At 32.8% G+C, this 27711-nt stretch overlaps 2 protein-coding genes and 1 pseudogene across 2 annotated transcripts; all 3 read right to left on the reverse strand.

Moving 5' to 3' along the window:
• Nucleotides 1-993: 993 nt before the first annotated feature.
• On the reverse strand, nucleotides 994-7199 carry LOC117908856 (annotated as a pseudogene).
• A 15594-nt stretch (nucleotides 7200-22793) lies between these two features.
• On the reverse strand, nucleotides 22794-23408 carry LOC117908136 (receptor-like protein 9DC3). The gene has a single exon (XM_034821802.1). It carries the CDS (start codon nucleotides 23406-23408, stop codon nucleotides 22794-22796), a length of 615 nt encoding a protein of 204 aa, XP_034677693.1.
• A 96-nt stretch (nucleotides 23409-23504) lies between these two features.
• Nucleotides 23505-24800, reverse strand: LOC117908137 (receptor-like protein 7). Its single transcript, XM_034821803.1, has 3 exons — nucleotides 24708-24800; nucleotides 24402-24649; nucleotides 23505-24177 (listed from the first exon to the last, which is right to left on the reverse strand). Exons 1-3 carry the CDS (start codon nucleotides 24798-24800, stop codon nucleotides 23505-23507), a joined length of 1014 nt encoding a protein of 337 aa, XP_034677694.1.
• Nucleotides 24801-27711: the final 2911 nt, after the last annotated feature.

Here is a 27711-nt window from a genome sequence, read left to right on the forward strand (position 1 = left end):
TTTTGACAATTTTGAAATTTTATTTTTATTAGAAATTTGATATTTTATTTTAAGGTAATTTTTTTTTCTAATTAATTTTTAGAAAGTTGATATTTTATTTTTAAGAAAATTATTCTTAATTAATTTTTATAAATTGATATTCTTTTTTTTTTAAGAAAACTATTTTCTTAATTAATCTTTAGAAAGTTGAATTTTAATTCCATTTCCAAGTTCTAAGCTTTTACGCCTATATGTATAAACCCTGGCTTTAACCAATTTTGGGGTTGGACATTATTGAGAGGATTTGACCTAACTTGCCATTTCCATTCTCTCAAAAGTTTCAAAGATTGAATCTTGGATTGTTGAAGACTTACATTTCTTCATCGAGGTAAGAGTTTCATTAAGCAATTGGAGATTGCTGTGTTGTGTGGATCAAGTTGTAGCTATCGAAAGTAAGTCTTTAGGGTAATAAATCTCTATAATTTTGATCTCATATAACGGATTTAGATTAAGGTTTTAAACCCCATGTTTTTTTATCTCCATATAGTGTTGGGGTTTTTCACATAAAATCTTGTGTCCTAGCATCCATATTTACTTTCTTTTTTTTTTTTTTCTAATATTTTGGATATTTGTTAATCCCTATATCTTATAGATTTAGTTAGTTAAAAACTCTACTATTTAAGAAATTAATTCTTAATCCTTATATTAATTTTTATTAACACCCATTCTTCTTGATTTATCGGACTATCGTTTTTTAGAAGTGATTTTGAAATCAACATCTTTGCAATCAAATTCCCTTTTTCTTTGCATTCTTCACTAGATGTAATATTAACCTCAATTGAGGCTTTGCGAATATTTAAGTTACAGATAATGATTTGCACTCAAAAGTTATTTAAAGCCTATTTTTATATTATGGAAAAACATCAGTTTGAGTGCTAATCACTTACTGCATTTGGGATTATAATACATTTTAGTGTCGTCATTGTCAAGCAAGATTTTAAGTTGAAGTTTTTGACCGGTGCAACAGGCGTGCTTGCTGGTTCAGATATCACCCGCATTTTCAAGATTAGAATGTGACCTCACAGTGTACTCTGCTACAAGCTTTGCAAAGACGAGACTTGTTCTCTAGCAATCTGGTGGGGTATCGTTTCCTCAATAGCCTGCATCGACATTTCCAGGGAAATAATCAAGAAGAATGCAGATGAAGTTAAGAGTGCATTAGTTCATGTTGATAGTACTAACCATGATCCAGAAGTAGAACTTGTCACTATCAGAACAGAAGTAATTCGATGTGCAATGGTTATGACTGTGGAATCGACAAGTGTTGTCTAAGGGTTTGCTGAATCAGATTATCCGTGGCTGATAACATGATGCACGTAGCTTCATCAAGCACTAAGACCTTGCTTTTCTTCAGTAGAACTCGGCCAAGACAACAGTTGCCTCTGACCATGCTCCAATTCTCTCCATTCTCAATAAACTGCCAAATGCATGCCACATTAGGAGTCTTATATGAGGTTACTATTAGATTTTACGTTAGCATGGCGGGAAATAACCTGCAGAATCTAGCTTTCCTTCTTTCTTCCTGACTTCATCTCCAAGCTGGCACTTATCCAGAGCCTGAACCAATAAGTTAGTTAACAACATTGGCATTTCTACAGTAATAGAAATGCAGCAAAGGAAACATATTTCTACTGTATTAAGAAAACATAGTAGAGGAAACTACATGTCTACCATACTTAGTAATCAATAGAATAAACAAAACTACTCCCAATTGTTCTCTGAGTACTCTCAAGTGGTCAAGGTTGCTCCGTACAGTCCCTTCAACATGGTTGGATCCTGAGGGATAATGCTTAGTCTGACCGAAATCATGTAGATCATGAAGAGATGTTGGTACATCTATAATCTGACAGTTGGCAGGTTCAACAATTCGAAGAGGGTCTGTATGAGGGTTGATTTACCACTGCCAGTTCGCCTACAATGCCAGTCTTCATTCCTCCCAGGAAAGTGATGTGAGACCTCTCAATACAGTGGCATGTGTGGGGCATAGGACCTACATCCACACTCACCGTCATCAAACATATGGAATTCTCTGACCAGAGGAGCCATGAATACCCTCTAGCATATATAATAGAATTACCTGCAAATCCTGAATATCACTTCTCCATGTGAAGGCCAAGAACATGCTAGCCTGTTTTCTTCTATGACAAAGGAGGCTCGCTTGGAATGGAAGTGTATTGAAGTATTCTTCACTGATATAATTATTCTCCATATGCAAAGATTCCACATTACCCGAGCTTGTATATGTTCAAAATTAAGTCCATATGTCACTGCTAGGCCGCATACCTTTAATGAAGTGGAAAGAGTGTTAGTATTCTCCTATGCCATTTGCTATTGCGAGTGAAATGGATAATCAGTGAATATACCAGGATCAATTACTCCTCTGGACAAGATTAAAGAAACAAGAAGGCAATGTAGCAGAAGATAGCTATCCAAGCGGAGCACAGCATTCCATTGCACCGGCATGTTGAACTTGGGCCGTATATACTCTACAATTTCATGTTTGTATCCTGAATCTAGATTCTTGTCAAAGCTTCTGATGGTCATAGATCCTGCTATAGTTCAGGAAAAATGTTGAATATACTGGAGCTTATGCATACTCCGGCCAATCTTGACAGTTCTCGTGCTGGAAGGTATGTAATATTGCCTGCATAATTATAATGTTGTAAGAAACTTTTCGCTCATATATGATATAAATCTAGCTTCAAGGGGTATTGAAAAAAAGGAGAAAAATGGTTTTGGAAAATGATAAAAATAGAAATACTTAGTTAAACATTGCATCTAAACAGCAAAACCTGCAGTCTATCTTGCAGCCAATTTCATTACTCTATATCTGAAAGTGAATTGGCACTCAAACCACCATATCACACTAAAGAAACTTTCATTCTGACGCCATATTAATTGGCATGGCAATTCATATTTGCACCTCCTTAATATGCAATGCTTGTGACTGAGCCCCAGCTCAGCTGGATCAGAAGGAACATGACATGCCATGAATTGTAAGAGTTATCCTGAATTAGGATTCCATTTTAATGCAGTTGGTTTAAAACGAATCAAATTTCTCAGTAAGCAATGCACTACTCCAATTTTTTTTCTAAGCAACATTTTGGAGTAAAGCTTAGTTTATACCCAAAATGGTTTTGAGCCTACTGGCATTTTCACGGACATATGATTGATAATCTAATGTGGAAGAGTACATGGCATATGTAAGCAAAGAAAATAAATAATGTAATATGAGAAACATAAGGTGATCTCAACTACAGAGCATGAGATGTCATGTGACAAGCCATGTGTTGGCATTAACTAACAGAAGAGGTCCTAATAAGTTCACAATGGTTACTGATACCAGATGCAGGTTGCAATCACAGGAATAAAGACAATGAAAACCTGCCAAGCAACCTGTGACATAACTGCAATAATTCCCAGGAGCTGAATCAATTGGAAGGCAAATGCCCAACTTGCATTGGCATGGTTGTATCGATCGTACTTTGGTCTGTAGAAGCCTGTAAAAAAGGAAGGATCAATTAAGTGATATTCTAACACTAACTTTGGTAAATGGGGAAAATGCAAGGCAGAATAGATATATATTCATATTTTCACTTACTCTGTTTAGAATTCGCCCACTTGGGTGGCATCAAAGAATGACATTGGGGCACGGAAGACGCACAAATGCATTTTATTGAAGAGTATTGTAGCTGTCTTGTAACCAGCTGTTACAAGAGCATGGCTCTGGAAAGGACGCAAAAAGAACTTCCAACAGCCAAGCTACATAAACAATTATGAGAGTAGAACCTATAACTGCAGGTTTCACATCATCTGACACGGGACTTGCCCAAGCCATCCAATAATTGCTTCCAATCTGAAGCAGCTGAAAGAGAATCTGTGACAACAATATAAAGGGCACAAGAGCTCCTCCATATGCTGTCCTGATGTATTTCCAATAAACCCATAGCCCAACTTTACCTTCTCTCTCTCCTCTTCTTGAACAAGCTGACCTTTTGGCCCATCTATCTCCTCTGCTTTACCATTTTGGCCACCTCTGTTTTCTTCTTTTTCAACTACTTCAGAAGTACACCAATATTATCACTATCCTCATGGATACTTAATTTTTCTGAAAGTGACCCTGCTCTACAGAATTGAGTGCTGACAAAGCTTTCTTATGTGCACCAACAAGTTCCATAAATCAGTTCCAGAGTTGAGAATTTCATTGTACTTTCCTGCTTGTGTAACCTTCATCTTTCATGACCTGCAGGTATGCTACATTTCTTAAGTTTATCTAATGAAAACAAAGGCAAGGAAGAAAAAACATTGAATTACTCCCAGTATGAGATCAGCTGCAGGTAAGAACTCTACTTGATGTGTAACATAAATCACTGTTTTCGAACCCAAGAGACCCAGCAAACATTCCTGTTATATGAGATTACTTACAAATAGATCAATGAAAGATTTTTTTTTTTTTTTCATTTATTATATATAATAAAAGGAAAGGAAACAAAACAAAGGGCAATGGCATAGCCAGGGTCCCTAATTACCTCAGCCAGACCAAGAACCAAATCTTATATAGCCCATAGCAGTGCATATTAAAACATACAAGGATAGCTCATTTTCTACTTAATGCAATGGCATTGTATAGATAATATGTTGTTTTACTTCATATATATATATATATATATATATAGATCAAACTCAGGCTTTTATAAGAGAAAAAATTACCTTAAAGAGATGGGTTCCTGTATGAGCATCCACGGCACTGAAGGGATCATCAAACAGATAAATATCAGCATTTTGGTAGAGCGCACGTGCAATCTGTATTCTTTGCTTCTGGCCACCACTCATATTGATTCCCCGCTCACCTATTACTGTCTGATCACCAAATGAGAGAACCTCCAGGTCCTTCTTTAAGGAACATGCATCAAGGACCTTTCATACCTTTCTCTGTCCATCTCCTTACCAAACAAGATGTTCTCTTCTATCTTGCCACTCTGTATCCAAGGAGACTGAGCAACATAGGCCTTTGTTCCACACAGCTGAAGGATACCAGATATCTTAGGCACTTCTCCCAACATACAAGATAGTAAGCTTGACTTGCCTGAGCCTACAGTACCACAAACAGCAACCCTCATGCCACGGTACACCCGCAAATTAATATCCTTCAGTGTTGGATTAGGGGAAGATAAATCCCAAGAGAAATTCCCATCCACTATCTCAATTGCTGTATCAGAACTACCTTTTGGAAGCCTCTCGATAACATCACTCGGCAGGTCATCCAGACGAAGAAAGGATGCAATTCTGTCAAGGGAAACTTTAGTCTGAGCTATCATTGAGATTAGGTCAGGAAGACCGTAGATGGGTTCTTGAAGTATCCTGAATGTTGCAAGTGAAGATAAGATCTTCCCTGATTCAAGCGGGATCCCTAGAAGCATGCAAGTTCCAAAGGTGGCCACAGACACAAATGTTGGGGCTCCCCAGAAAACAAAAGTGGTCACGGCTGAAGTGTAAAGATATTTTTTCAACCACCCTGTCTCATTCTTCCGAAGGTCTACAATTTTAGACAAAAACTTCATCTCCCATCCCTGAAGCTTGAGAATCCTCATGTTTCTTAAGATTTCGGATGTTGCCTTCATCCTTTTATCTTTTGATTCCATCAACTTGTCCTGAAACTTCTCTTGCCATTTCCCCAGTGGAACATTTGTCAACATAACAATTACAGTTGCAAAGAAAGCTGCAACTGAAGCAAGGCCCAGGTTTTTATACAAGATTAGCAAGGCTAAAGTAACTTGCACAATCAGCATCCATGGATCATGCATAAACCAACTGAAATCCCCAATTCTCTCCGCATCAACAGACATAAAATTAATGATCTCCCCAGTAGAATGACCCTGCTTTGACTGGCAGGAAAGAGTCAAACCCTTGTTGTAGATCATTGTGATCAGTACTGCTCTGATCCTAATTCCAACCTGCTGCAATCTAAAGAACCAGTGCCTCACTGTAAGGCACTCAACAAGCTTCGCAACAAAAAAAGCCATAGCCAAAAGATAACCTTCATTTTTGAATTCCCTCCGCCCATTGAGATATTGAACGAAGGTATCAATAAGATAGGGCCCAACATAAGATGCTAATGTGTTTACAAGTACCAAGAAAGCCGTCAATAGGATTTCTGCCCAGCACGCAAAGATCAATGCTTTCACCAGCTTAAGCGTGGTCACTCCACTACTTCCACCACTATCACACTGGAGCTTATTACTAAATGCTGGAAAGACCCCCACAACGCTGTTGCTGGTATCAAGTTGAGGAACATCCTCAAGGTCTAATGTTTTCTTGTTACCCTCAGCAATCAAGGGACCGATCCAAGAGAAAGTAAGAAGGCTAAAAAAGCCAGCTTTTGAAAAGGGGGTCACAGTTGCTTCCCCCTTGGATTTATTAGACTCCACTCTACTTATACTGGTACTACCATTCAAAAGGGGTTCCCTAAGAATCGATTCCTCGCCTTGATTCTTTCCCAAAAACCCCGAATAGCACAAGAACAGACCAGTTATGACGTAGACAATATCGGGCACCAAATATTGAATTCGTAGGGACTGGTGTTTCTTGACAATATCTAGAACAAGGCAATAACATGAGATGGAGAAGTAAAATCCCCACCAAACTCTTAACAAAAATGGGAACTTTGGTTCAACAGAACCAATGAATTGAGTGTGCAAATATACACAAACTGCTCCCAGGCAAGTGTTCTGAGCACTAAATCCAAAAGGGTCACCAGCCTTTCATCAGACCAGCCATTTCTATACCAATAAAAGTAGTTCAAAAAACACAACAACAAATTCAACAGCGACAGACCCTGACAGCAAGCAAACGTTTGCTTATAGTACAAAACCTAGTCCTCTTACAATTTTCAGGAGCACCCCCCTTGATTCTCTTCCACACCATGATACAAATAGGAGAAGCAACAAAACTAGATGCAATGAGGCAGAAATGCACGTAAAAAGACGGGGTTTAGCAGAAAACCGGTACCTGGATACGTAACCATGGCTTCGAATCCCATCATTTTTTGAGGTGTGCTTATGAATCGAAAGGGATGATTTCTGGTGCTTTATATACGAAAAATAAGACGGTATGTCCCCGGTTTTAAGAGTGTATTCCACAAAGTAAGTCAGTCAAAGGATATTTCCTTCGGCGCGGGATAAACTTGGCAGCCAAGCTTCAGTTGACGGAGATAGTGAGGAAGCGTGGCAGGCATGAAGAGAGAGAACTTTAAGGAGATCGAGACAATTTTATTGTTTCTTTTTTTTTTTTTTTTTTAATTGATTATCCTTTCAGTAGAATTTTTATTTCCAAAACCCAAACACATTTAGATTTCATTCTAACCAACTACTTACTGGTATCATAAATATTTAGAATTTTTTTTTTTTTTTTATTTTATAATCATGGATGTTTGGACCAGCTTATGGGCCTAAAATTAATGATCTGGTAAATTTCCAGTGGCTTTAAAAGAACTTGAATTGGTGACGGAAAACAAACCTAAGATCGGGACCAATTAAACTACCCTCAAGGTTATAAATATTTGATAAATTCTCTTCTACTATCTTATTTTTTATAATATTTCTTGGAGGCAAATTTCAAACAGCCATGATAAAAAAAAAGAAGTTATTTAGCACTTTAATTATAATTATCATTATTTATTTAAATTTAAATTCAATTATGAAATTTCTTTTCTTTTTAAGTAGAAAATGAATTGAATCGTCCTTTCATCATCACAATGACTATATTTATTAAAAGTCAAAATTATAGTAGGAGTCATAATTGGCAGTTCATCTTGTCATCTTGTGTTTTGCTTCTAAACAACTGGTCAAAAAATAACCTTAAAAATAGGCTACACAAAATGTGGAGATTCCAAAATATTGGTTTTATATATGTATATATTTATCTTTTTGGGGTAGAGCATGTGGATATCCATGAAAGACAAAATACTTTCTGCTCCACCATCTGTCCCACTTTGGCGGACCACAGGAGGGTCGGGATTCACAGGACCACAAAGCCTTGAAAATTAGGGCCACTCACATGACTTTATATGCAACAATGACATATAACCAATTCCCTATTTATGATGCCACTGATTTTCTAGCCACGTGTTTGACTACTGAATAATTATTGTGGAATTATTTTCTTTTGATTTATGTATTGTGTAAGTTTCTAAAAGTTAAAAGTGGGTTCACTTTTAGTGATTTACAAAAGGAATTGAAGATATGAAATGTTGGAGAAGAACTTCAAGGGGAAATTTTTAAATAAGGAAGTGATGATATGATTAAGATAGTAAGGGTAAAGATTAAAAATTAGATTTATGGTTAATTATAATGTTTTCAGAATCAGATCGGTTATTGAACCGGAAAAATTACTGGTTCACGGTTTATTGGTCGGACCGACGGTTGAACCGCGATCGAATCGGTGACGTCATAAATATACAATTTATAAATGATTAAAATTTAAAATAATTATAAAAATAAAAATAATAATTTATATATTATTTAAAAATTAAAATTTTATTTAAAAATCATAAAATTAGTTTCAAATTATAAATTTAAATTAAAATCATGATTTTAATTTAAAATTTAAAATTTTAAAATTTATTTTTTTTAAAAAAAAACTTAATTTAAAATCAGAAATTTATTTAAAATTGTAATGTTTTTAATTTTACCATCAAATCATATCTCATACCATCCATGTAAATCCATATAAAAGGTATTAAATCATATCTCATACCATCCATGTAAATCCATATAAAATGCATTTTTTACTTTATCAATTTGAGCTCCCAATCTCCATAGCACCGTTGCCGTGAAGACTAATAAATAAAAAAAAAAAGAAAAATTTATAAAAATTGAATATTAAACATAATATCATAATAAAAAAACACATAAAAATTATTAAATATAAAACATAAAAAATAATTTTGAAAATATCAACTTGCAACTACTGGGCAGAGTCGGAAGGCGCACACAATCGGGTTTTTCGGATGGGCACTTTGATCGGGGGGATGGTTGCAACGGGTTTTGCGTTGGGGCGACCGAGAGGGCGGGCAGGCGATGTACGACCAGGGAAACCACTGGTGGGAGCTGGCGTAGGTGTCACAACGTGTTGGGGGGCGGTAGCTTCTTTACCTTCGGTTCAGATGGAGAAGGAAGGGTTAAGGTGTTTTTATGCCATGCCCCAAGACCCACTCTAAGGGCGTGACGGTCATTTCACACCTCAAACCCGGAGGGTTAAAGTGTAACTTGACCCAAACAATTATCTTGTAATTGGAAGTTACCAATTACCAAATACTTGTTCAGAGTAGCGGAACAAAATTCTAAAATCTTCAAAACTTAACTTTAAAACTAAGCATCCATCAACCAAAATCCATTACCCAAATAGATTGCAAACTCAAACAATTCAAGTTCTAACAAAATTTTCATAATCTCCAAATCTCAACTTCAAACTATCATAAAAAAAATTTAAAAGTTCAATATCTAAATAGCTTCCAAAAACCAAATAATCCGAATGAACATAAACTTATAAGCTAACAATGTCCAAAAATAACATCCTAAGCAAAATCCTAATGATGATCATTCGCCGACCTAGCTATCACTCCTCGCCTGAACTAAGGGTACCTGAAAAGTAATCAATAAAGGGGAATGAGCTCAAAGCCCAATAAGGAATATTAATATAGTTTCATGGATCAAATAGTTTCAATCATGCTTACAAATAGGAGATTTAGTGTAAAATCATTTTCATAAGAACGTTTGAGTACAGATATGCTAATACATTTTAAGTTGTTTAACCAAACATTTTCCTATATATCAAAATCATTTTATATCCATTTCAAATCAAATACATTTCAATTGTTTTCACTCTGGTTATCAAATAACAAATAGTGCCCATTTAAGTGGGACTTTACAAATAGGTGGCTAGCCTCAAATGTTCCTTTTAAGGTGGAAGGAACCAAACACTACTAGTACTAGTAACCTCTAACCAAACCCCTAGAGGGTGGAGTTCAAACCAATTACATTTCCCACCACGAAAATGTAAAGGTCAACTATTATATCCCGTTGACAATGACTAAACAAACCAGAGTCAAATTCTTTATTTTATTTATTCCAACTTACAAATGCAGAAAATCTCCAAGTATTTCAATATAAACAAAATAAATGTTGTAACACATTTTTCCATACAAAAATATATTTGATTCATGCTTAAAAGCAAAATTAACAATTACACATTTCAAATAACATGTATATATATATAATTATTTTCTTTTGCAAAATTTGTATTAATTTCCCTTACCTCAAAAGAAGTCCTCAAAAACTTGGAAGAAAAATAATTCTGGAAAATCTGCTCTTCACCTAATAAAGGATAGGAGAAATAACCGTTACTATTTATCTAAAATTGTAGGTTTGACAATCCTAAAATTTTAGGTATTCAAATTAATGTTTTTAATTATGAAAGATAATTTAATCTATTCCTATTTTAGAAATTAATAAATTTCTAATTCATATAAAACTTAAATTTTATTTTTAATTTATTTCTTAGGACACAACATAATTTGATTAAACTACAATTTATTCTACTAATTAAATTTTATGCTACTTATTAACTTACACTCATCATTAGTATGATAATATTAATAACTTCTATTCTCTCACTTTCAGTTTTTTTTTTTTACTAAACATAAACTGTATCCCCAACAATTCTCCATTATTGCTAACATAATATATATATATATATATTAACCACCAAACAGTATCCGTACACATCTTCCTTTATTATTAATATTACTATATATTTTTTTTCTTTTCATCATTCTCCATCTTCCACAAGCACACATTCTTCTTTCTTTCTTTCTTTCTTTTTTTTTTTTAAAAAAAACCTTCCTCTAGTGCACACGCGTTCTTTTTTTTTTTTTTTTGCCCTAATATTTTCTAATCCCTTAAGCCACATATAACAATATATTTATTTGCTCATTTATTTTCATATTTTTTTAAAAAATCATTACTTAGATATATTCATCTAAGAAATTTTGAATTTCCTTATTTTCATCAATAGAACAATTTATATTCCTAATTTCAATATTTTACCTAAAAGTTTTAAATAGGTCAACCCTAGCCTAAATCGAAATCTTCCAGATAATCATTTTTTTTTAAACTTAAGATTTCCCAATTTCTAACAATAATCCTAAATTTCCAATATTTTGATATTAAAACGAATTAAAAAAATAAACTAACCCTAATCTAAATTAAAAAAAATTCAAAAAATAACTAGCGTGTTCAAAACTAACTAACGAATATAATATATTAATTTAGGGTTAGAATCTTATCTGGAAAAAAAACCTGAACTTCAACTCTGAATCTCTAACCCTTGAGCCTTATGATCTCCAACTCTCTACTTCTGGTTGATAGGGTTTTCTGAATGAAGAAGACAAGAGAAAAAGTCCTATTTATACCTAGGGTTTTTAATTGTAAAAGTACCCTTTCACTTTAATGAATTTAATTAATTACTTAATTACTTTATAAATTACTAGTTTGCCCCTAGATTAAATTTTGGGGTGTTACATCCTCCCCTCCTTAAAAAAGTTTAGTCCTCTAAACTTGACATACTTGGGTCTTGAAAAAGATGTGGGTGCTTTTCTCTTATCTCCTCTTCTAATACCTAAGTGGCTTCTCGAATACTGTGATTGCTCCATTGGATTTTTACTAACTTGACAACAACATGACATAGTACCTTGTCCATCACATCCGCAATCTGAACGGACACCTCTTCATAGGTCAAGTCCTCAGAAATTTGAATAGGCTCCAACTCCACAACATGAGAGGGATCATAAATATATTTCCTCAAAGTCGAAACATGGAATACATTATGAATCTTAGATAGACTTTGGGGCAAGGCCACTTTATAAGCCAAAGTGCCTACTCTTTCTAATACCTCAAATGGTCTCACAAAACGAGGACCGTATTTCCCTTTTCTTCCAAATCTCATTATAGACTTCATAGGTGAAACTTTCAAGAAAACATGATCACCCACCTCAAACTCCAAATCTCGTATGCGATTATCAGCATAACTCTTTTATCTACTTTGTACTATTTTCAATATTTCTTTAATTAAAGAGATCTTTTCAACAGTCAACTGCATAAGTTCAGGCCCCAAAAGTTTCTTCTTTCCGACATCATCCCAACAAACAGGAGATCAACATCTCCTTCCATATAAAGCCTCAAAAGGTGTCATCCCAATGCTAGCTTGAAAGCTATTATTATAGGCAAACTCCACTAGGGACAAATAATCATCCCAATTACCTTTTGAGTCCAAAGCACAAGCTCTCAACAAATCTTCCAAGACTTGAATTATCCTATTTGATTGACCATCAATCTACGGATGAAAAGTATTACTAAAACTCAACTTAGTACCTAATGTTTTCTGTAAACTATGCCAAAATCTAGAAGTGAAATGAGGATCTTTGTCAAGTACTATAGAAACAGGTATACCATGCATTCTCACAATCTCCTTAATATAAAGAGAAGTCAAACGATCCATAGAAAAATTTACTTTCATAGGCAGAAAATGAGCAAACTTTGTCAATCGATCCACAATTACCCAAATAGCATTATTACCCCCTAAGGTTCTTGGCAACCTTGTTACAAAGTCCATGGCAATATGTTCCCATTTCCATTCAGGAATAGAAAGTGGTTGTAATGATCCTACTGGTCGTTGATGCTCAGCTTTCACCTGTTGGCACACCAAACACTGAGTCACAAATCTTGTAATATCCCGCTTCATACTTGGCCACTAATAATTTTGCTTCAAATCTCTATACATCTTCGTCCCTCCTGGGTGGATCGCAAACTTAGAACAATGAGATTCTTCCAATAGCTCCCTCCTTAAATCTCCATCATTTGGGACACAAAGTCTAGTTCCAAATCTCAAAATCCCATCATCTGATCAGACAAAGTCAGACTTACTACCCCTCTTAACTTCCTCCATAAACTACACTAATTGCATATCATTCTTTTGTAGGGTCTTAATTTTCCCAACCAAGTCTGGTTGCACTCTAAAGTTCGTCACAAGAGCTCTAGAGTCCAAAGCTCTTATATGGACTTGTAAACTCCTCAAATCTTCCAATAATTGCCCCTGACAACCTCTAATAGCTGCTAAGGAACCAACAGATTTCTTGCTTAAGGCGTCAGCCACAACATTCGCCTTCCCTGGGTGATACTGAATAATGCAGTCATAGTCTTTAAGTAGCTCAATCCACCTTCTCTGTCTCATGTTCAATTCCTTTTGGGAAAATAAATACTTCAAACTCTTATGATCTGTGAATATCTCACAAGTTTCACCAAAAAGAAAATGTCTCCAAATCTTAAGTGCAAAAACCACTACAGCTAACTCCAAATCATGAGTAGGATAATTTCGTTCATAAGACTTCAACTGTCTAGAAGCATAAACTACAAATTTCCCATGTTGCATAAGAACATAACCCAAACTCTAATGAGAGATATCACTATACACCACAAACTCTCCTAAGCCTGAAGGGATAGTCAAAATAGGAGTTGTCATTAAATATTCTTTAACTCTTGGAAACTACGTTCACAATCATTAGACGACTCAAACTTAACCCCTTTCTAAGTCAACCTGGTCAGAGGTAGGGCGATCTTAGAGAACCCCTCAATAAACTGCTTATAATAACTAGCCAGTCCTAAGAAACTTCGAATCTCGATCACAGTATTATGTCTCCTCCAATTTGACACAACATCTACCTTTCTAAGGTCAATAGAGATGCCATCCTTGGTCACCACATGCCCAAGGAAAGACTCTTTGTCTAACTAGAACTCACACTTATTTAGTTTAACATACAATTGCTTATCTCTGAGAGTCTGCAATACAATACTCAAATGGTGCTCATGCTCCTCCCTACTCTTTGAGCACACCAAAATATCATCTATAAAAACCACCACAAACTGATCTAGATAGGGTTTGAATACTCTATTCATTAAGTCCATAAAAGCAATAGGTGCATTAGTTAAACCAAAAGGTATAAGCAAAAACTCATAATACCCATATCTAGTTCGAAAAGCAGTCTTAGATACATCTTCACTTATAACCTTTAACTAATGATAACCAAACCGAAGATCAATCTTAGAGAACACACATGCACCCTAAAGTTGAATAAACACTAAGCTTCATAATTGATATCTTATTCCTCAGATAAGGCTTCAGTCCATCCTGAAACTTTAATGTTTTTTTCTCCTCTATAGCAATCAACTGTGGGGAAAAACGTGATAGTTTAGTAAACTTAGCCTCATACTAGGCCACAATCAAATTTCCCTATTCCAAACGAACAAACTCTCCCACCTTTTGTCGTCGAACACTGTCAGGAAAGTACTTCTTATAAAAAGCCTTTCTAAATTGACTCCAAATAATAGGCCCCTAATCCTTCAAAAGCCTCTTAGTCATACGCCACCAATGGTCTGTCTCTTTGTTTAACATAAATGCTGCATAAGAGACTTTTGCTCATCAGAACAATCAATGACATCAAAGAATTTTTCTATCTTCATAATCTAAGTCTCTACCTCTGTTGGATCTGAAGTACTAGAAAAGTAAGGGAGACCCAACTTCTTAAAGTCATCAAAGGAGCTATCCCTAGTAGATGATGATTGTCCTTGACCATTACTTCCAATAGTTCTAGCTTGACGCTCAACCAAGCCAGCTAAAGTCCCTAAATATCTATAAATACCTTCAATACTCATAGTGGGCAAAGCCTCAAGTGGAGGAGGTATATCATCATTAGGCTGACAGTTTTGGGAAGATGCAGGTCTCCTTGGTGGCATGGTGTCCTATAAAGCAACATGTATAACTAAATTAGTCACTAAGAAGCCAAATAAGCAAATTAAAAATTTAAGGAATAAAAGGAATCGGACTAGATGAAGTTGAAACTTAAACTAATGCGTCACTCATCTATTCCCAAAGGTAAACTAAACAAGTTCTCATCAAGATCACAACCTGGTGCTCTGATACCACACTGTCACGCCCCAAGACCCACTCCAAGGGCGTGACGGTCATTTCACACCTCAAACCTGAAGGGTTAAAATGTAACCTTACCCAAAAAATTATCTTGTAACTAAAAGTTACCAATTACCAAATACCTATTCAGAGTAGCAGAACAAAATTCTAAAATATTCAAAACTTAACTTTAAAACTAAGCACATCAACCAAAATCCATTATTCAAATAAATTGCAAACTCAAATAATTCAAGTGCTAACAAAATTTTCATAATCTCTAAATCTCAACTTCAAACTATCATAAAAAAATTTAAAAGTTCAATATCTAAATAGCTTCCAAAAACCAAATAATCCAAATGAACATAAACTTATAAGCTAACAATGTCTGAAAATAACATCCTAAGCAAAGTCCTAATGATGACCATTTCCCAACCTAGCCATCACTCCTCACCCGAACTAAGGGTACCTGAAAAGTAATCAACAAAGGGGAATGAACTCAAAGCCCAATAAGGAATATTAATACAGTTTCATGGATCAAATAGTTTCAACATGCTTACAAATAGGAGATTTAGTGTAAAATCATTTTATAAGAACGTTTGAGTACAAATATGTTAATACATTTTAAGGTGTTTAACCAAACATTTTCCTATATATCAAAATCATTTCATATCAATTTCAAATCAAATACATTTCAATTGTTTTCACTCTGGTTATCAAATAACAAATAGTGCCCATTTAAGTGGGACTTTACAAATAGGTGGCTAGCCTCAAATGTTCATTTTAAGGTGGACGGAACCAAACACTACTAGTACTAGTAACCTTTAACCAAACCCCTAGAAGGTGGGGTTCAAATTAATTACATTTCCCAGCACGAAAATGTAAATGTCAACTATTATATCCCGTTGACAAGGGCTAAACAAACCAGAGTCAAATTCTTTATTTTATTTATTCCAACTTACAAATGCAGAAAATTCCCAAGTATTTCGATATAAACAAAAGTTATAACACATTTTTCCATACAAAATATATTTGATCCATGCTTAAAAGCAAAATTAACAATTACACATTTTAAACAACATATATATATAATTATTTTTTTTTGCCAAATCTGTATTAATTTCCTTTACCTCAAAAGAAGTCCTCAAAAACTTAGAAGAAAAATAATTCTGAAAAATCTACTCTTCACCTAACAAAGTATAAGAGAAATAACCATTACTATTTATCTAAAATTATAGGTTTAACAATTCTAAAATTTTAGGTATTAAAATAAAGTTTTTAAGTATGAAAGATAATTTAATCTATTCCTATTTTAGAAAAATTAATAAATTTCTAATTCATATAAAACTTAAATTTTATTTTCAATTTATTTCTTAGGACACAACATAATTTAATTAAACTACAATTTATTCTACTAATTAAATTTTATACTACTTATTAACTTACACCCGTCATTAGTATAATAATATTGATAACTTCTATTATCTCACTTTCAGTTTTTTTTTTCACTAAACATAAAGTGTATCCCCAACAATTCTCCATTATTGCCAACATAATAATAATAATAATATATATATATATATATATATATATATATATATATATATATATATACACACCATCCGTAGACTTCCTCTAGTGCACACGCGTTCTTTTTTTTTTTTCCTAGTATTTTCTAATCCCTTTAGCCACATATAACAATATATTTATTTACTCATTTATTATTATTATTATTTTAAAAAATTCATTACTTAGATCTATTCATCTAAGAAATTTTGAATTTCCCTATTTTCATCAATAGAATAATCTATATTTCTAATTTCAATATTTTGACCTAAAAGTTTTAAATAAGTTAACTCTATCCTAAATCGAAATCTTCTAGAGAATCATTTTTTTTTAAACCTAAGATTTCCCAATTTCTAACAATAAAACCACCAATAATCCTAAATTTCCAATATTTTGATATTAAAACGAATTAAAAAAATAAACTAACCCTAATCTAAATTATTTTTTTTGAAAGAATAACTAGCGTGTTCAGAACTAACTAACGAATATAATATATTAATTTAGAGTTAGAATCTTACCTGGAAAAAAAACCTGAACTTCAACTCTGAATCTTTAACCCTTGAGCCCTATGATCTCCAATTCTCTACTCCTGGTTGATAGAGTTTTCTGAATGAAGAAGACAAAAGGAAAAGTCCAATTTATACCTAGGATTTTTAATTGTAAAATGACTTTTTCACCTTTAATGAATTTAATTAATTACTTAATTACTTTATAAATTACTAGTTTGCCCCTATATTAAATTTTGGGGTGTTACATTTTATATCCTCCAAAACGGCGTCGTTTTGATATTGTAAATATTAAAAATAAAATAAATTAATTAAACCGTCTGGTTCGTTGGTCAGACCATTGGTTCAACCAGTCCAATTCCGATTCAACCTATTTCCGAGCCAATTGACTAGATCGGCCTGGAACCATGACCAGCGAACGATCGGACCAACCGATCCGGTCAAATTTTAAAACCATGGTTGATTATCCATGGAGGGGTGGTGTTGCATAAAATTTGAGTCCACCATATCTAGGCATGCTCAATCTTATAAATTTATATAACATTTGACATCAAGATTAGGAGAATGATAAAATCATCACATCTCAATCGTCTATTATTAAAACTCCTGTATTGTTGTAAAATTTAAGAAAAATATATTTTTAAACATCTTCAAATATTGGGTGTATGTTATTCTATTTATTATATGAACATTTGAGAGAATTTACTGGAATTTTTATTTTTTATTTTTACTATGAATATCATATTTATTTGTATAAAACTTTTGATTTAAATATTTGTTTTAACTTAAGAATTTAAACTCTTCAACAAAGGTAATCTCATTTAGCTTTCTATTTATTGTAGCCTTGCAACTAATATCTAGTTTCAAGTTGAAATTTTTGTTAAGAGAGAATTCTAGGCTACAACCAAGATTTGAAATATCGATAAACATGGATATATCGGTACTTGGATTTTACGAATATATAAGAAATATCGATGGATATTTTGATAAAAATTATCTATGGACAAAAATTATTCAAAATTCATGGGAATGCTTTAAAAAACACAAAAAAAAAAAAAAAAAATGATAAAATAAGTAAGAATACACATGTTAAAGTTATTTTGTAAGTGTAATTGACATAACTATGATTAAAGATAATATTTATCAATTTTTTATAAAAAAAAAATAGCTTAAAAATTCCTTTGATATATTTATATTCATTTATTTTAAAATTTTAAAAATACTTTTATTAAAATATGTTTTATTATATTTTAAATAAAAATTAAATTTATTTATATAAAATATTTTATTAATAATTTATCTTATCAAATTAATTTTAATTTATAGAAGATTAGGACTTCATTAATTTTTTTATATTGTAGCAATTTTTGAGGAAAATTATATTTTTAATATTTTAAAATAAAAACATTTAAAATTAAATAAAATTAAAAAGAAAAAAAATTAAGAGTAAAGTGATAGTAATTTTTTAAAATATGATTAATGAGATAAATATGAAAAGTAGTTAAAAATAAATGGATAATATAAATTTAAAATCAAAGATAAATTAAAAATGATTAATTTAAAAATAAAATAGGATTAAAAAAAAAAAAAACTTTAGAAAAAACGACGATTTTTTCAGATTGCCCTCTGCCATGCGTGTGTCACTCCCACATCCTAATTTTTCACCAATTTTTTGCTCCAAAACCGAAATTTCACCGATATATTGGCAATTTTTTTGACATTTCTGCGATTATTTGATTGATCGATTATCAATGGTTGATTTCATTTTGACCACACCGATAATCGATTTTTCACCTATATTTCGGCGAAAAAAAATCTGATTTTTCAAACCTTGGCTTCAACTAGCAGCTACTTTGAAGTTGAAATTTTAGTAGAATGAAGGGAATCTCATTTAGCTTTTTGTTATTTTAGCTTTGCAACTGACTACTAGTTTGAAGTTGGAATTTTAGTACAGAAAGAGAATGGAACAAAACTTTCCTTAATATGCTAACACTTGGTAGTGACGCTAATCTTGGACCTAAGATAGAAAGGACACTCTATGGAGATAGTCTCATCAACAAATTATCCTACTTAATGTAACGGTACACATAAACACACACACACACACATATATATTCTTAAATTGTGTCCTAGTAGGAGTAAGTTATAATAGGTTAATTACAATTGTGAAGGGGAATCCTAGTGCAAGTCCTTGTTCTTTGAGTTAATTTAAGTCAATGAATTAGAGGAAGGATTTGTATCTAGTTTTAAACCAATGGTGCGGATAGAGTTTGACTTATATTTCAATCATCAATTTAATACCGTTTCTTAAGGAATTGTGTAAGTTTGACTGATATTTCAGTCATCAATTTAGTATCATTTCTTAAGGAATAGTCTAAGGAGGGTTCATTTAGCATGGATCACATATCATACAAGTTAAGTATACTATAATTGTGGTAGTAGAAAATGCATATATCAATAAAGAGTGACTAGTAGACTAACCTCAAGGTCAGTCACTCTTTAATCATCTAGCTAGTGCTAACTTATCAAAGGCATAAGTGAAACTTTTGGAACTGTAATGGGCAAAAGTTATGTATTATCCTATTGTTCTATCAATACATAAAGCACTAATAAAGGATGCCTAATTCTCCCCCTCAAGTTGGAATATGGAGGTTATGAAGACTCAACTTGCGAATTAAGGGAGGAGAAAAAAACAGTAGCTTCCAAAGCCTTGGTAAAGATATCATCCAATTGTTTCTTAGTATAAACATATGTAGTACAAACTAAACTAGCTCGAATTTTTTCATGAATCCTATGACAATACTAGCTTGGTGCATTCATGAAATACTAGATTTGTAGCAATATGGAGAACAACTCTTATCACAAAACATGTTGGAAAGGAGCCATTGAATTTCACAAGAAGTTATAGCCATTACACGATATTTAGCTTCAGTGGAAAAGCAAGAAATTCTATGTTGCTTCTTGGATTTCCAAGATATAGGAGAAGAACCCAACAATATATAATACTTGGTAATGGAACGACGGGTTTCTAGACAAGTCACCCAATCAAAGTCACAAAACACATTAAGTTGAAGTGTACTAGATGGAGAAAAAAGAATGTCGATCTCGACTGAGTGATTGTTCAATGTGTCAAAACAAGCGACGAGCAACATCCAAGATATGGTTGTTTAGGATTAGCCATGAATTGATTAAGAATTTGAACTAAGAAAATAGTGCTTGGACAACTAATAGTGAGATAGATGAGGCATCTAATAAGCCCATGATATAAAAGAAGATGAGACAATTGTGTTTTGAACCCAACTGAACCCAAAAATTAAGATTTGACTCATAAAAGTTATATAATTGATGAGAAGGATATAAAATGTGAAGAGACCAATATACCATTCAAAACTATTTTAAGTAATTTCTACCACAATGTTTGATAAACTTTTTTATCTTAATTTTTTTAATAATTATTTTGAAAATTTATTATTTTTAGAAAACTATATTTTTTTAAATATCATTTAAAAAATAATTTTGACATATTTTTAGTTATTTTTTACATACACAATTTTAAAAATATACATTTTTCAAGATGTTTGATTTTTAAATAATAATAATAATAATAATTTACTTTTATTATTTTTTTAAATGGTGTATTTTTTTAAATGGTGTATTTTTTTCTAAATCACTAAATTAAATTAAATTTTATTGAGGTTTACAAAAGGACTAAAATTTAAATAATGTTTTCGTACTCTTTTTTTTCATAGTTAATAAAGGTCATTTTGGAAAGATAAAATATTCATATCATTTTTCTCAATTTTCACACTTTCTTTGGGTCTTGGGCTTAAATGGTAAACTTATATGGATTAAAGCTTAATTTTTGGGTCCAACTAGGTCCAAAACACAATTGTCCAAAGAAGATTAGGTAAAAGGTCTCCATCAATTGAAGTAAGCGAGAGGTTGGGTTCTGTAGGTGTCTTGGTAGGCCGAGAACCAAGGAAGCTAGTATCCTCTAAAATATCAAGTGCATATATTTGTTGGGAAAAATAAATACCATGTCGGGAGCATGAAACTTCAAGTCTAAGAAAATATTTAAGTGGACCAAGATCTTTTAAGGCAAAGCAATCATAGAGATAATTCTTCAAAGTTGAAATGACAGAAAGATAATTGGTACAAACCAATTGTTGGCAATGTCAAATTACTTTATTTCCTAGCCCTGGATGGAATAGATAGTTATTTGTTTTGATCTCTATCTTTCTACCCGTAATAGATATTGTATTTACCCAGACTTTATTCTCTCATTATTAATTGACAAGGTTGAAGCTATTCTATCTAATTTTTATTTTATTATTATTTTTATATATATAGATAGATTTCATGAATAAAAAAAAATAAAAAAATTAAGCTTTTGGTTTTTATAATTGGTGCACGCCTCTAACCTTAGGCTTCCCTAGATTTGATTAAAGCATAAAAAAATGGCTATAAAAGCCAATAAAATTAATTAATCTAGAGAAAAAGTAACTCATATTTGTGATTTGGATGTTTCCAGATCAATTCCAATCTACTAAAGTCGTTGAAGAAGTTATAAATCTCGTTTACTTGCTGTTCTTCCACCTAATCTCTCCTTACACGAATCCAAACACGCAAGAGAAGTATAAACTATTCTTCCTCCCTAAGAGTGGTTAGAGTTTCTCTTTGGAAGATAAAAGACAAAAGATTGAAGCCCTGATCCCTAAGAGGGTATTTATAGATCATCCTATGAGTTTAAGTGACTTGTGCCTAGGTATTCACAAAATAACATTCAAGTGTCCTAAAGCTCTAAAGACTTTTGAGTAGGTTGTAATGTTATTTGGATTAAAAAAATGCTAAGCTACATATCAACATTCTATGAATGTAATTTTTCATGATTTAATTGGTAAAATAATGGAGATATATATTGATGATATAATAGTTAGGGTTCCATAGGTAGTTTTCAGCCCAAGATAATATAGGCAAAAAAAAAGAAGCAACCAATCTATTATTTCAGTCGATTGATAACTAAAGTAGGAAAGAATTATTCTCCAATATGAGTATTGTATCTAGCACTACTTTTTTTCCATAAAGCTCAAACATTGTATGTTGCCTACCATAGTCTAGATGGTAGCAAAAATAGATGTAGTAAAATACGATGTTGTCACACCCTATCCCTCAAAGGTTGAATGGGAAATAAATATTAGCCGTCCATCTTAAAAGATTGCATTGATATGCATGAGATGTCAAGCATGCCAACGATTGAGATCTTTACATCATCTCTAGGCCTAAAAGAATTGGGAGAAGCTCAAGCAATGCATATGGAGTTAGAAGAATTGGAAGAGTCTCGATTCAGATCTTTGGATCATCTCTAAGCCTAAAAGAGACAAGTTGCTTGGGCCTGTGACAAGAGGGCAAAGAGAAAAGTTTTTAATGGTAACCCATTCATCTTCATTTTAAATTTTGTACCGTTTTTCTTTTCATTTTTAAGTTTTATTTTTTTTTAAATATTTTTCTAAATTTAAGTTGACTAATTAAAAGGTGTTTGATATAGATAAAACTATCTCACCAACATTTTTATTTTTTCAAAGACACAGATTACGGGCATTTTCTTAATGACTTGCACTAGATTTAAAATTCTCTCTCACAATCTGCTATCGTAGGACTACGTTTGCATTAAATCCTCCTCCTTCGCCTCCTTGTTGATTGAGGATGCTGCCTGTTTATTGGAATGGTTTGGGCGAAGATTCCATTCCCCCAGAATAGAATGTAGCCAATACTCAACCCTGCCACCACCCCACACCCGTATCCCATCCATGCCACTCTCCAATCAAATTCAATTCTCGGATCAGAGTCCAAGAGTCGTTCATGAGTTGATGCCTCTGCTTCCTCATCGACTCTGCATTTCCTGGATAATGGAAATCCGCATAACATTGGGTTCCCCTCGTATGATTTTAGAGGAAATGTGTTGAATTGACCTCCGTTAGGTATGGCTCCTTCGAGGTTGTTTCCTGCCAAGTCCAAGAAGGAATGGAATGTTGGACTTGTTAACTGCACAGGAATCTCCCCTGATAGCTTGTTGTTTGAGAGAGCCAATGACTCAAGCTGGTGAGCATTCTCCAGTGATGATGGTATAGGGTCATCAAGGTTGTTACCAGACAAGTCCAGGATATGCAATGACTTAAACTCTCCTATGGACTCTGGGATTTTCCCTTCCAATTGATGATTGGAGAGATCAATACTTGTGAAAACATCTAGAATCCTTTCTAGTTGAAACTCTCCTCCTTTCATTGTTATCTTCATTGAGCTCTGAAACTCATAATAACCCCTTTTGACTCCAAGGTAATTTGGTCCGGATTTTTCATCTTCCTCTTTCATCATTTCTTTCTAAGTATGGAAGTACTCAGAGGGCAACTGGCTTACGAAGGCATTGGAAGATAGGTCAATCACATGAAACATTGGAAAGGCATTCCTCATCCGGGGATGTTTAATCTGGCCATAGAACCTATTGGAGTGCAGGATGAGAACTTGCAGTTGTTGTAAATTCTCCAACCTGAACGGAAAAATACCATTTATCTGGTTGTTAACCTGGTCTAAAACCTTCAATTTTTGACAACCATACAAAGAGCTCGGCACCTTTCCTTCTAATTGATTTCCGTTGAACACAAGTATAGTTAATGATTCTGCATAAACCCGAGGCATGGCTCCCTTCAAACCATTCCCACCTAGATTTAGTACTGACAGAGAACTGCTGAAGTTACCTAGACAGCTTGGTATTGTGCCATCCAAATTGTTATTGGATAGATCAAGGACTTCAAGTACAATTTCACTGCAAATTGATGTAGGAATTTCTCCATGGAACTTATTGCCTGCAACTGTAAAGAAGGCTGCATTGTAGAGGTATGAACCAATGTCAGCAGGGATGATCGATGTGAAACTATTATTTGAGTAATCCAGAAAATGAGCATCTTGGGGAAAAACTGGAGGACCTTGTATGTTGTTAGAGTGAAGGTCCAGAAAAAGCAAATATATATAGAGGTGTAGAAGCATTTGGAAAAGGCTGATCCATACCAGTAAGGAAGTTCAAAGAAAGATTCAGAAATCTCAATGGCCTAATCCAAATCCAAGTAGGAATGTGACCCCTTGATTCTGTTGTTGGACAGGTCCAGCTCAACCAAATTCTGAAAGTTTTGGAGGAAAGTTGGGAATTCTACCATATTGCATGAATATGATACTAATGTCTGAAATTGGGGAAAGGTTGAATTAGGACTAGCAGTCAATGACCAGTGATTATCAGATAGATCAAGATAACGAGGAGTGGTCAAGTTTGAGAACATGTCCAAGTCCATGCTACCTTTGAAGTCATTGGAAGAAAGATAAATGACTTCTAGACTCGTGAGTTGAGCAATCCATCTTGGAATAGGGCCCTGCAACACGTTATCACTAAGATCTAGCTCCTTCAAAAATGGGGAAGGCTTGTAAGGAAGCTGGGTAGGCAGAGCTTGGAGTCGGTTCTCGTGAAGATCTAATACCTTCAATGATGGGAATATAAACAAAGAATAATTTATTACACCATCAAGTGAGGCAGACAAGATCGCTGTCTGGAGACAAACTAGTGATCATCTTGTTTGGTAGAATCAGAGATGAAATTGATTCACTGAAATGGTTTGATGAAAGGTCCATAGTTTCAAGTTTTGTGAGGTTGACAATGGAATGTGGGGTTTTTCCTGAGAAATTGTTAGATGAGAGGTCCAAACTCTGCAGCTGCCTGAGGTTGCCAATTGAACTTGGGATTGATCCATGAAAATGGTTTGACGAGAGGTCCAAACTTTTCAGCTGTACAAGCTTACCTATCCCTTTGAAATGGTTCGATGAAAGGTCCAAATTCTGTAGCTTTCTAAGGCTGCCAATTGAGTTTGGGGATAGGACCACTGATATTAAGACCATTAAGATCTAAGTCAATTTATTATTAAATTACATCTAATATAATATTATGATATTTGATTGTAAAATGTCTAATTTTAAAATATATATTAATATTAAAATTATGATTCATTTAATTCAATTGTATTAAACAATATTAAATTATGATATATGTATAATTTTTTAATATTTAATTAATTATTATGATATTAAAAACATTATGAAGAAAATTACATAATTTTTATATTTTTGGTAATCAATTAAAAGAAAATTTTGCATTTAATTATAAAATAATTATAATTAATTTGCTCTTTAAAATATTCTTTTAATATTTTCTTTATATAATGAGTTTAACTATATATATGTTTAGTGCATATTATATAACAAGGGTAAGTTTGACCAGATGGTAAGTGGGTTGAACCTCAAACCTTTTGGTTTGGGGTTCAAATCTTCTCGTATATCGCCACATATCGCGATATTTTCCTCCTTGATCCCTACCTTTAATAGGGATGAACTAGCTACCTTGGAAAGATATCCACCTTTTCTTATCATCCCTTTCTCTAATCATTTGTGATTTATTAAAGGCTTAGCTCAGATTAATGTAAATATATTGAATTAAACTAAATCATGAGAGATTTTATTGAAAACTAAATGATTATAAAGTTGTATCCAAACTCAAAAGTTTTTTTCTTTCTTTTTTAATTTGCTCTCTCTGTTCATAAAGAAATTTATGGTATTTATAAAAAACCTAACCCTAAAAAAAAAAATAGAAGTGCTAAAATGTCCAATGAGAAGCAAAAAAGCCGAATGGGGAAAGTCTCAAAGTGAAATTCTGGAAATTATAGTTTGTATAAAAAAATTTTGATACCTTCGTAGTGGTGTCAAAATGCATTTTGATAAATGTCTAAACCTTATAGGCCTCTAGCATGCTTCTAATGTGGTATTGGGTTGATTATGACATGTATCATAATGTATCTTTTTGTATTATGATGTATTGAAATATTGCATCTTACATCAAAATTGTATCTTAATATATCTTTTTGTATCTTGATGTATTGAAATGTTGCACCTTGTATTGAAATTGTATCTCCATGTATTGATATTCATTTTGATAAACCCTAAAATTTTTTGTATCTTCAGAATGCTTTTGTAGGAAAATTTGGATACCTCTACTATATTGAAATGTTTATCAAAATTAATCTTTCATATTGAAATGCATTTTGATAAACTCCTAAACTCACTGGATCTTTGAGAGGTTGAGGTTGGTGATTTTCAATACCTTATTGTGGCATCGAAATCAATATTGAAATGCATTTCTTGTATCAAAATGGTGTCCTCGCATCAAATTGTGTATCGCTTGACATCAAAATATATTCTAATAACACCCCAAACTTATTGAGTTTGGATTGACTCTGCTCTCTTGTATTGAAGTTGTTAGGACAATGAGTCTTCAATGCATTTTGACAATTTCGTTTCATTCTATTTTTGGCCTAAGAATCTTTTTAGATAGTGACTTATTCTCCATTGAAGATCCAAGGTTGTTGTTCATCCAATCGAAAAGCCACAGGTATATCCAAGAAGGTTTGACTTGTGACAAGTTAGGTAATCAAAGGGGATAAAGTAAATTGATATATTAAAAAAAAAAAATTAAAAAGGTTTGTTAAAGGACAATTATTTGTTTGTTTTTTTTTTTTTAAATAAGATATGATTGAATTAGAAGTTTTAAAATTGAGCTAAAATCTCTTAATTATTTTTTTGACAACTTTGGGATTTTATTTTTAAGAAAGTTGATATTTTGTTTTTAAGAAAATTCTTTTCTTAATTAATTTTTAGAAAGTTGTTATTCTTTTTTTTTTTTTAAGAAAATTATTTTTTTAGTTAATCTTTAGAAAGTAGATATTTTATTCCATTTCCAACCATTTTGGGTTTGGACATTATTAGAGAGACTCAACCTAGCTAACTTGCTCTATCATTCCCAATCTCTCAAGAAAGATTCAACGATTGAATCTTGAGTTGTTGGAAGATTTGCATTCCTTCAACGAGGCTGAGAAGTATTCATTAGAGTAATTGGAGATTGTTACATTACAAACATGGATCAAGTAGTAGGTACTGAAAAATAAGTCTTAAGGGTAAAATAATAAAGTAAATCTATGTAACTTGATCTCATATAATGAATTTGGATTAAAGGTTTTAAATCTTATGATTTTATTATTATTATTATTATTATTTTATATCTCCATAGTAAGTGTGTGAGTTTTCCACAAAAATTAATGTGTTCTTTGCATGCTTGTTTACTTTTTTAAATATTTGGATATTTTGTTAATCCTTGATAACTTGCTAGTTTAATTAGGTTAAAAACTCTACTCCCTATTTAAATCTAGTTATTAATTCTTAATCCTTATATTATAATTTTTAATTACACTCATGCATCCCCTGTGTGACCCTATTGGACCACGACTTTTTAGAAGTGATGTTGAAATCCACTCTTCCGTATCAAAAATTCCTCTTTTTCGTTGCATTCCTCACTAGATGTAAAGATTGATCCTCAATTTGAGGCTTAGCAAATATTTAAGTTACAAGATAATGATATGCACTCAAAAGTTATTTAAAAGCCTATTTTTATATATGGAAAAACATCAGTTTTGAGTGCTAATCAACTACATACATATGG

Source organism: Vitis riparia, chromosome 19, assembly GCF_004353265.1.
Source record: "Vitis riparia cultivar Riparia Gloire de Montpellier isolate 1030 chromosome 19, EGFV_Vit.rip_1.0, whole genome shotgun sequence".
In the NCBI taxonomy this organism is placed as follows: Eukaryota; Viridiplantae; Streptophyta; class Magnoliopsida; order Vitales; family Vitaceae; genus Vitis; species Vitis riparia.

Excerpts from the sequence above, each read along its gene's own strand:
- LOC117908136 (XM_034821802.1), bottom strand. The coding sequence starts at position 23,408 with ATGAAAGGAGGAGAGTTTCAACTAGAAAGGATTCTAGATGTTTTCACA.
- LOC117908137 (XM_034821803.1), bottom strand. The coding sequence starts at position 24,800 with ATGGACCTTTCATCAAACCATTTCAGTGAATCAATTTCATCTCTGATT. Across the intron at positions 24,650-24,707 it reads TGTCTCCAGACAGCGATCTT|GTATTAGATCTTCACGAGAA; the intron begins GTCTGCCTCACT and ends CCATCATTGAAG. Across the intron at positions 24,178-24,401 it reads GATCTATCTGATAATCACTG|CCTTTTCCAAATGCTTCTAC; the intron begins GTCATTGACTGC and ends GGTATGGATCAG.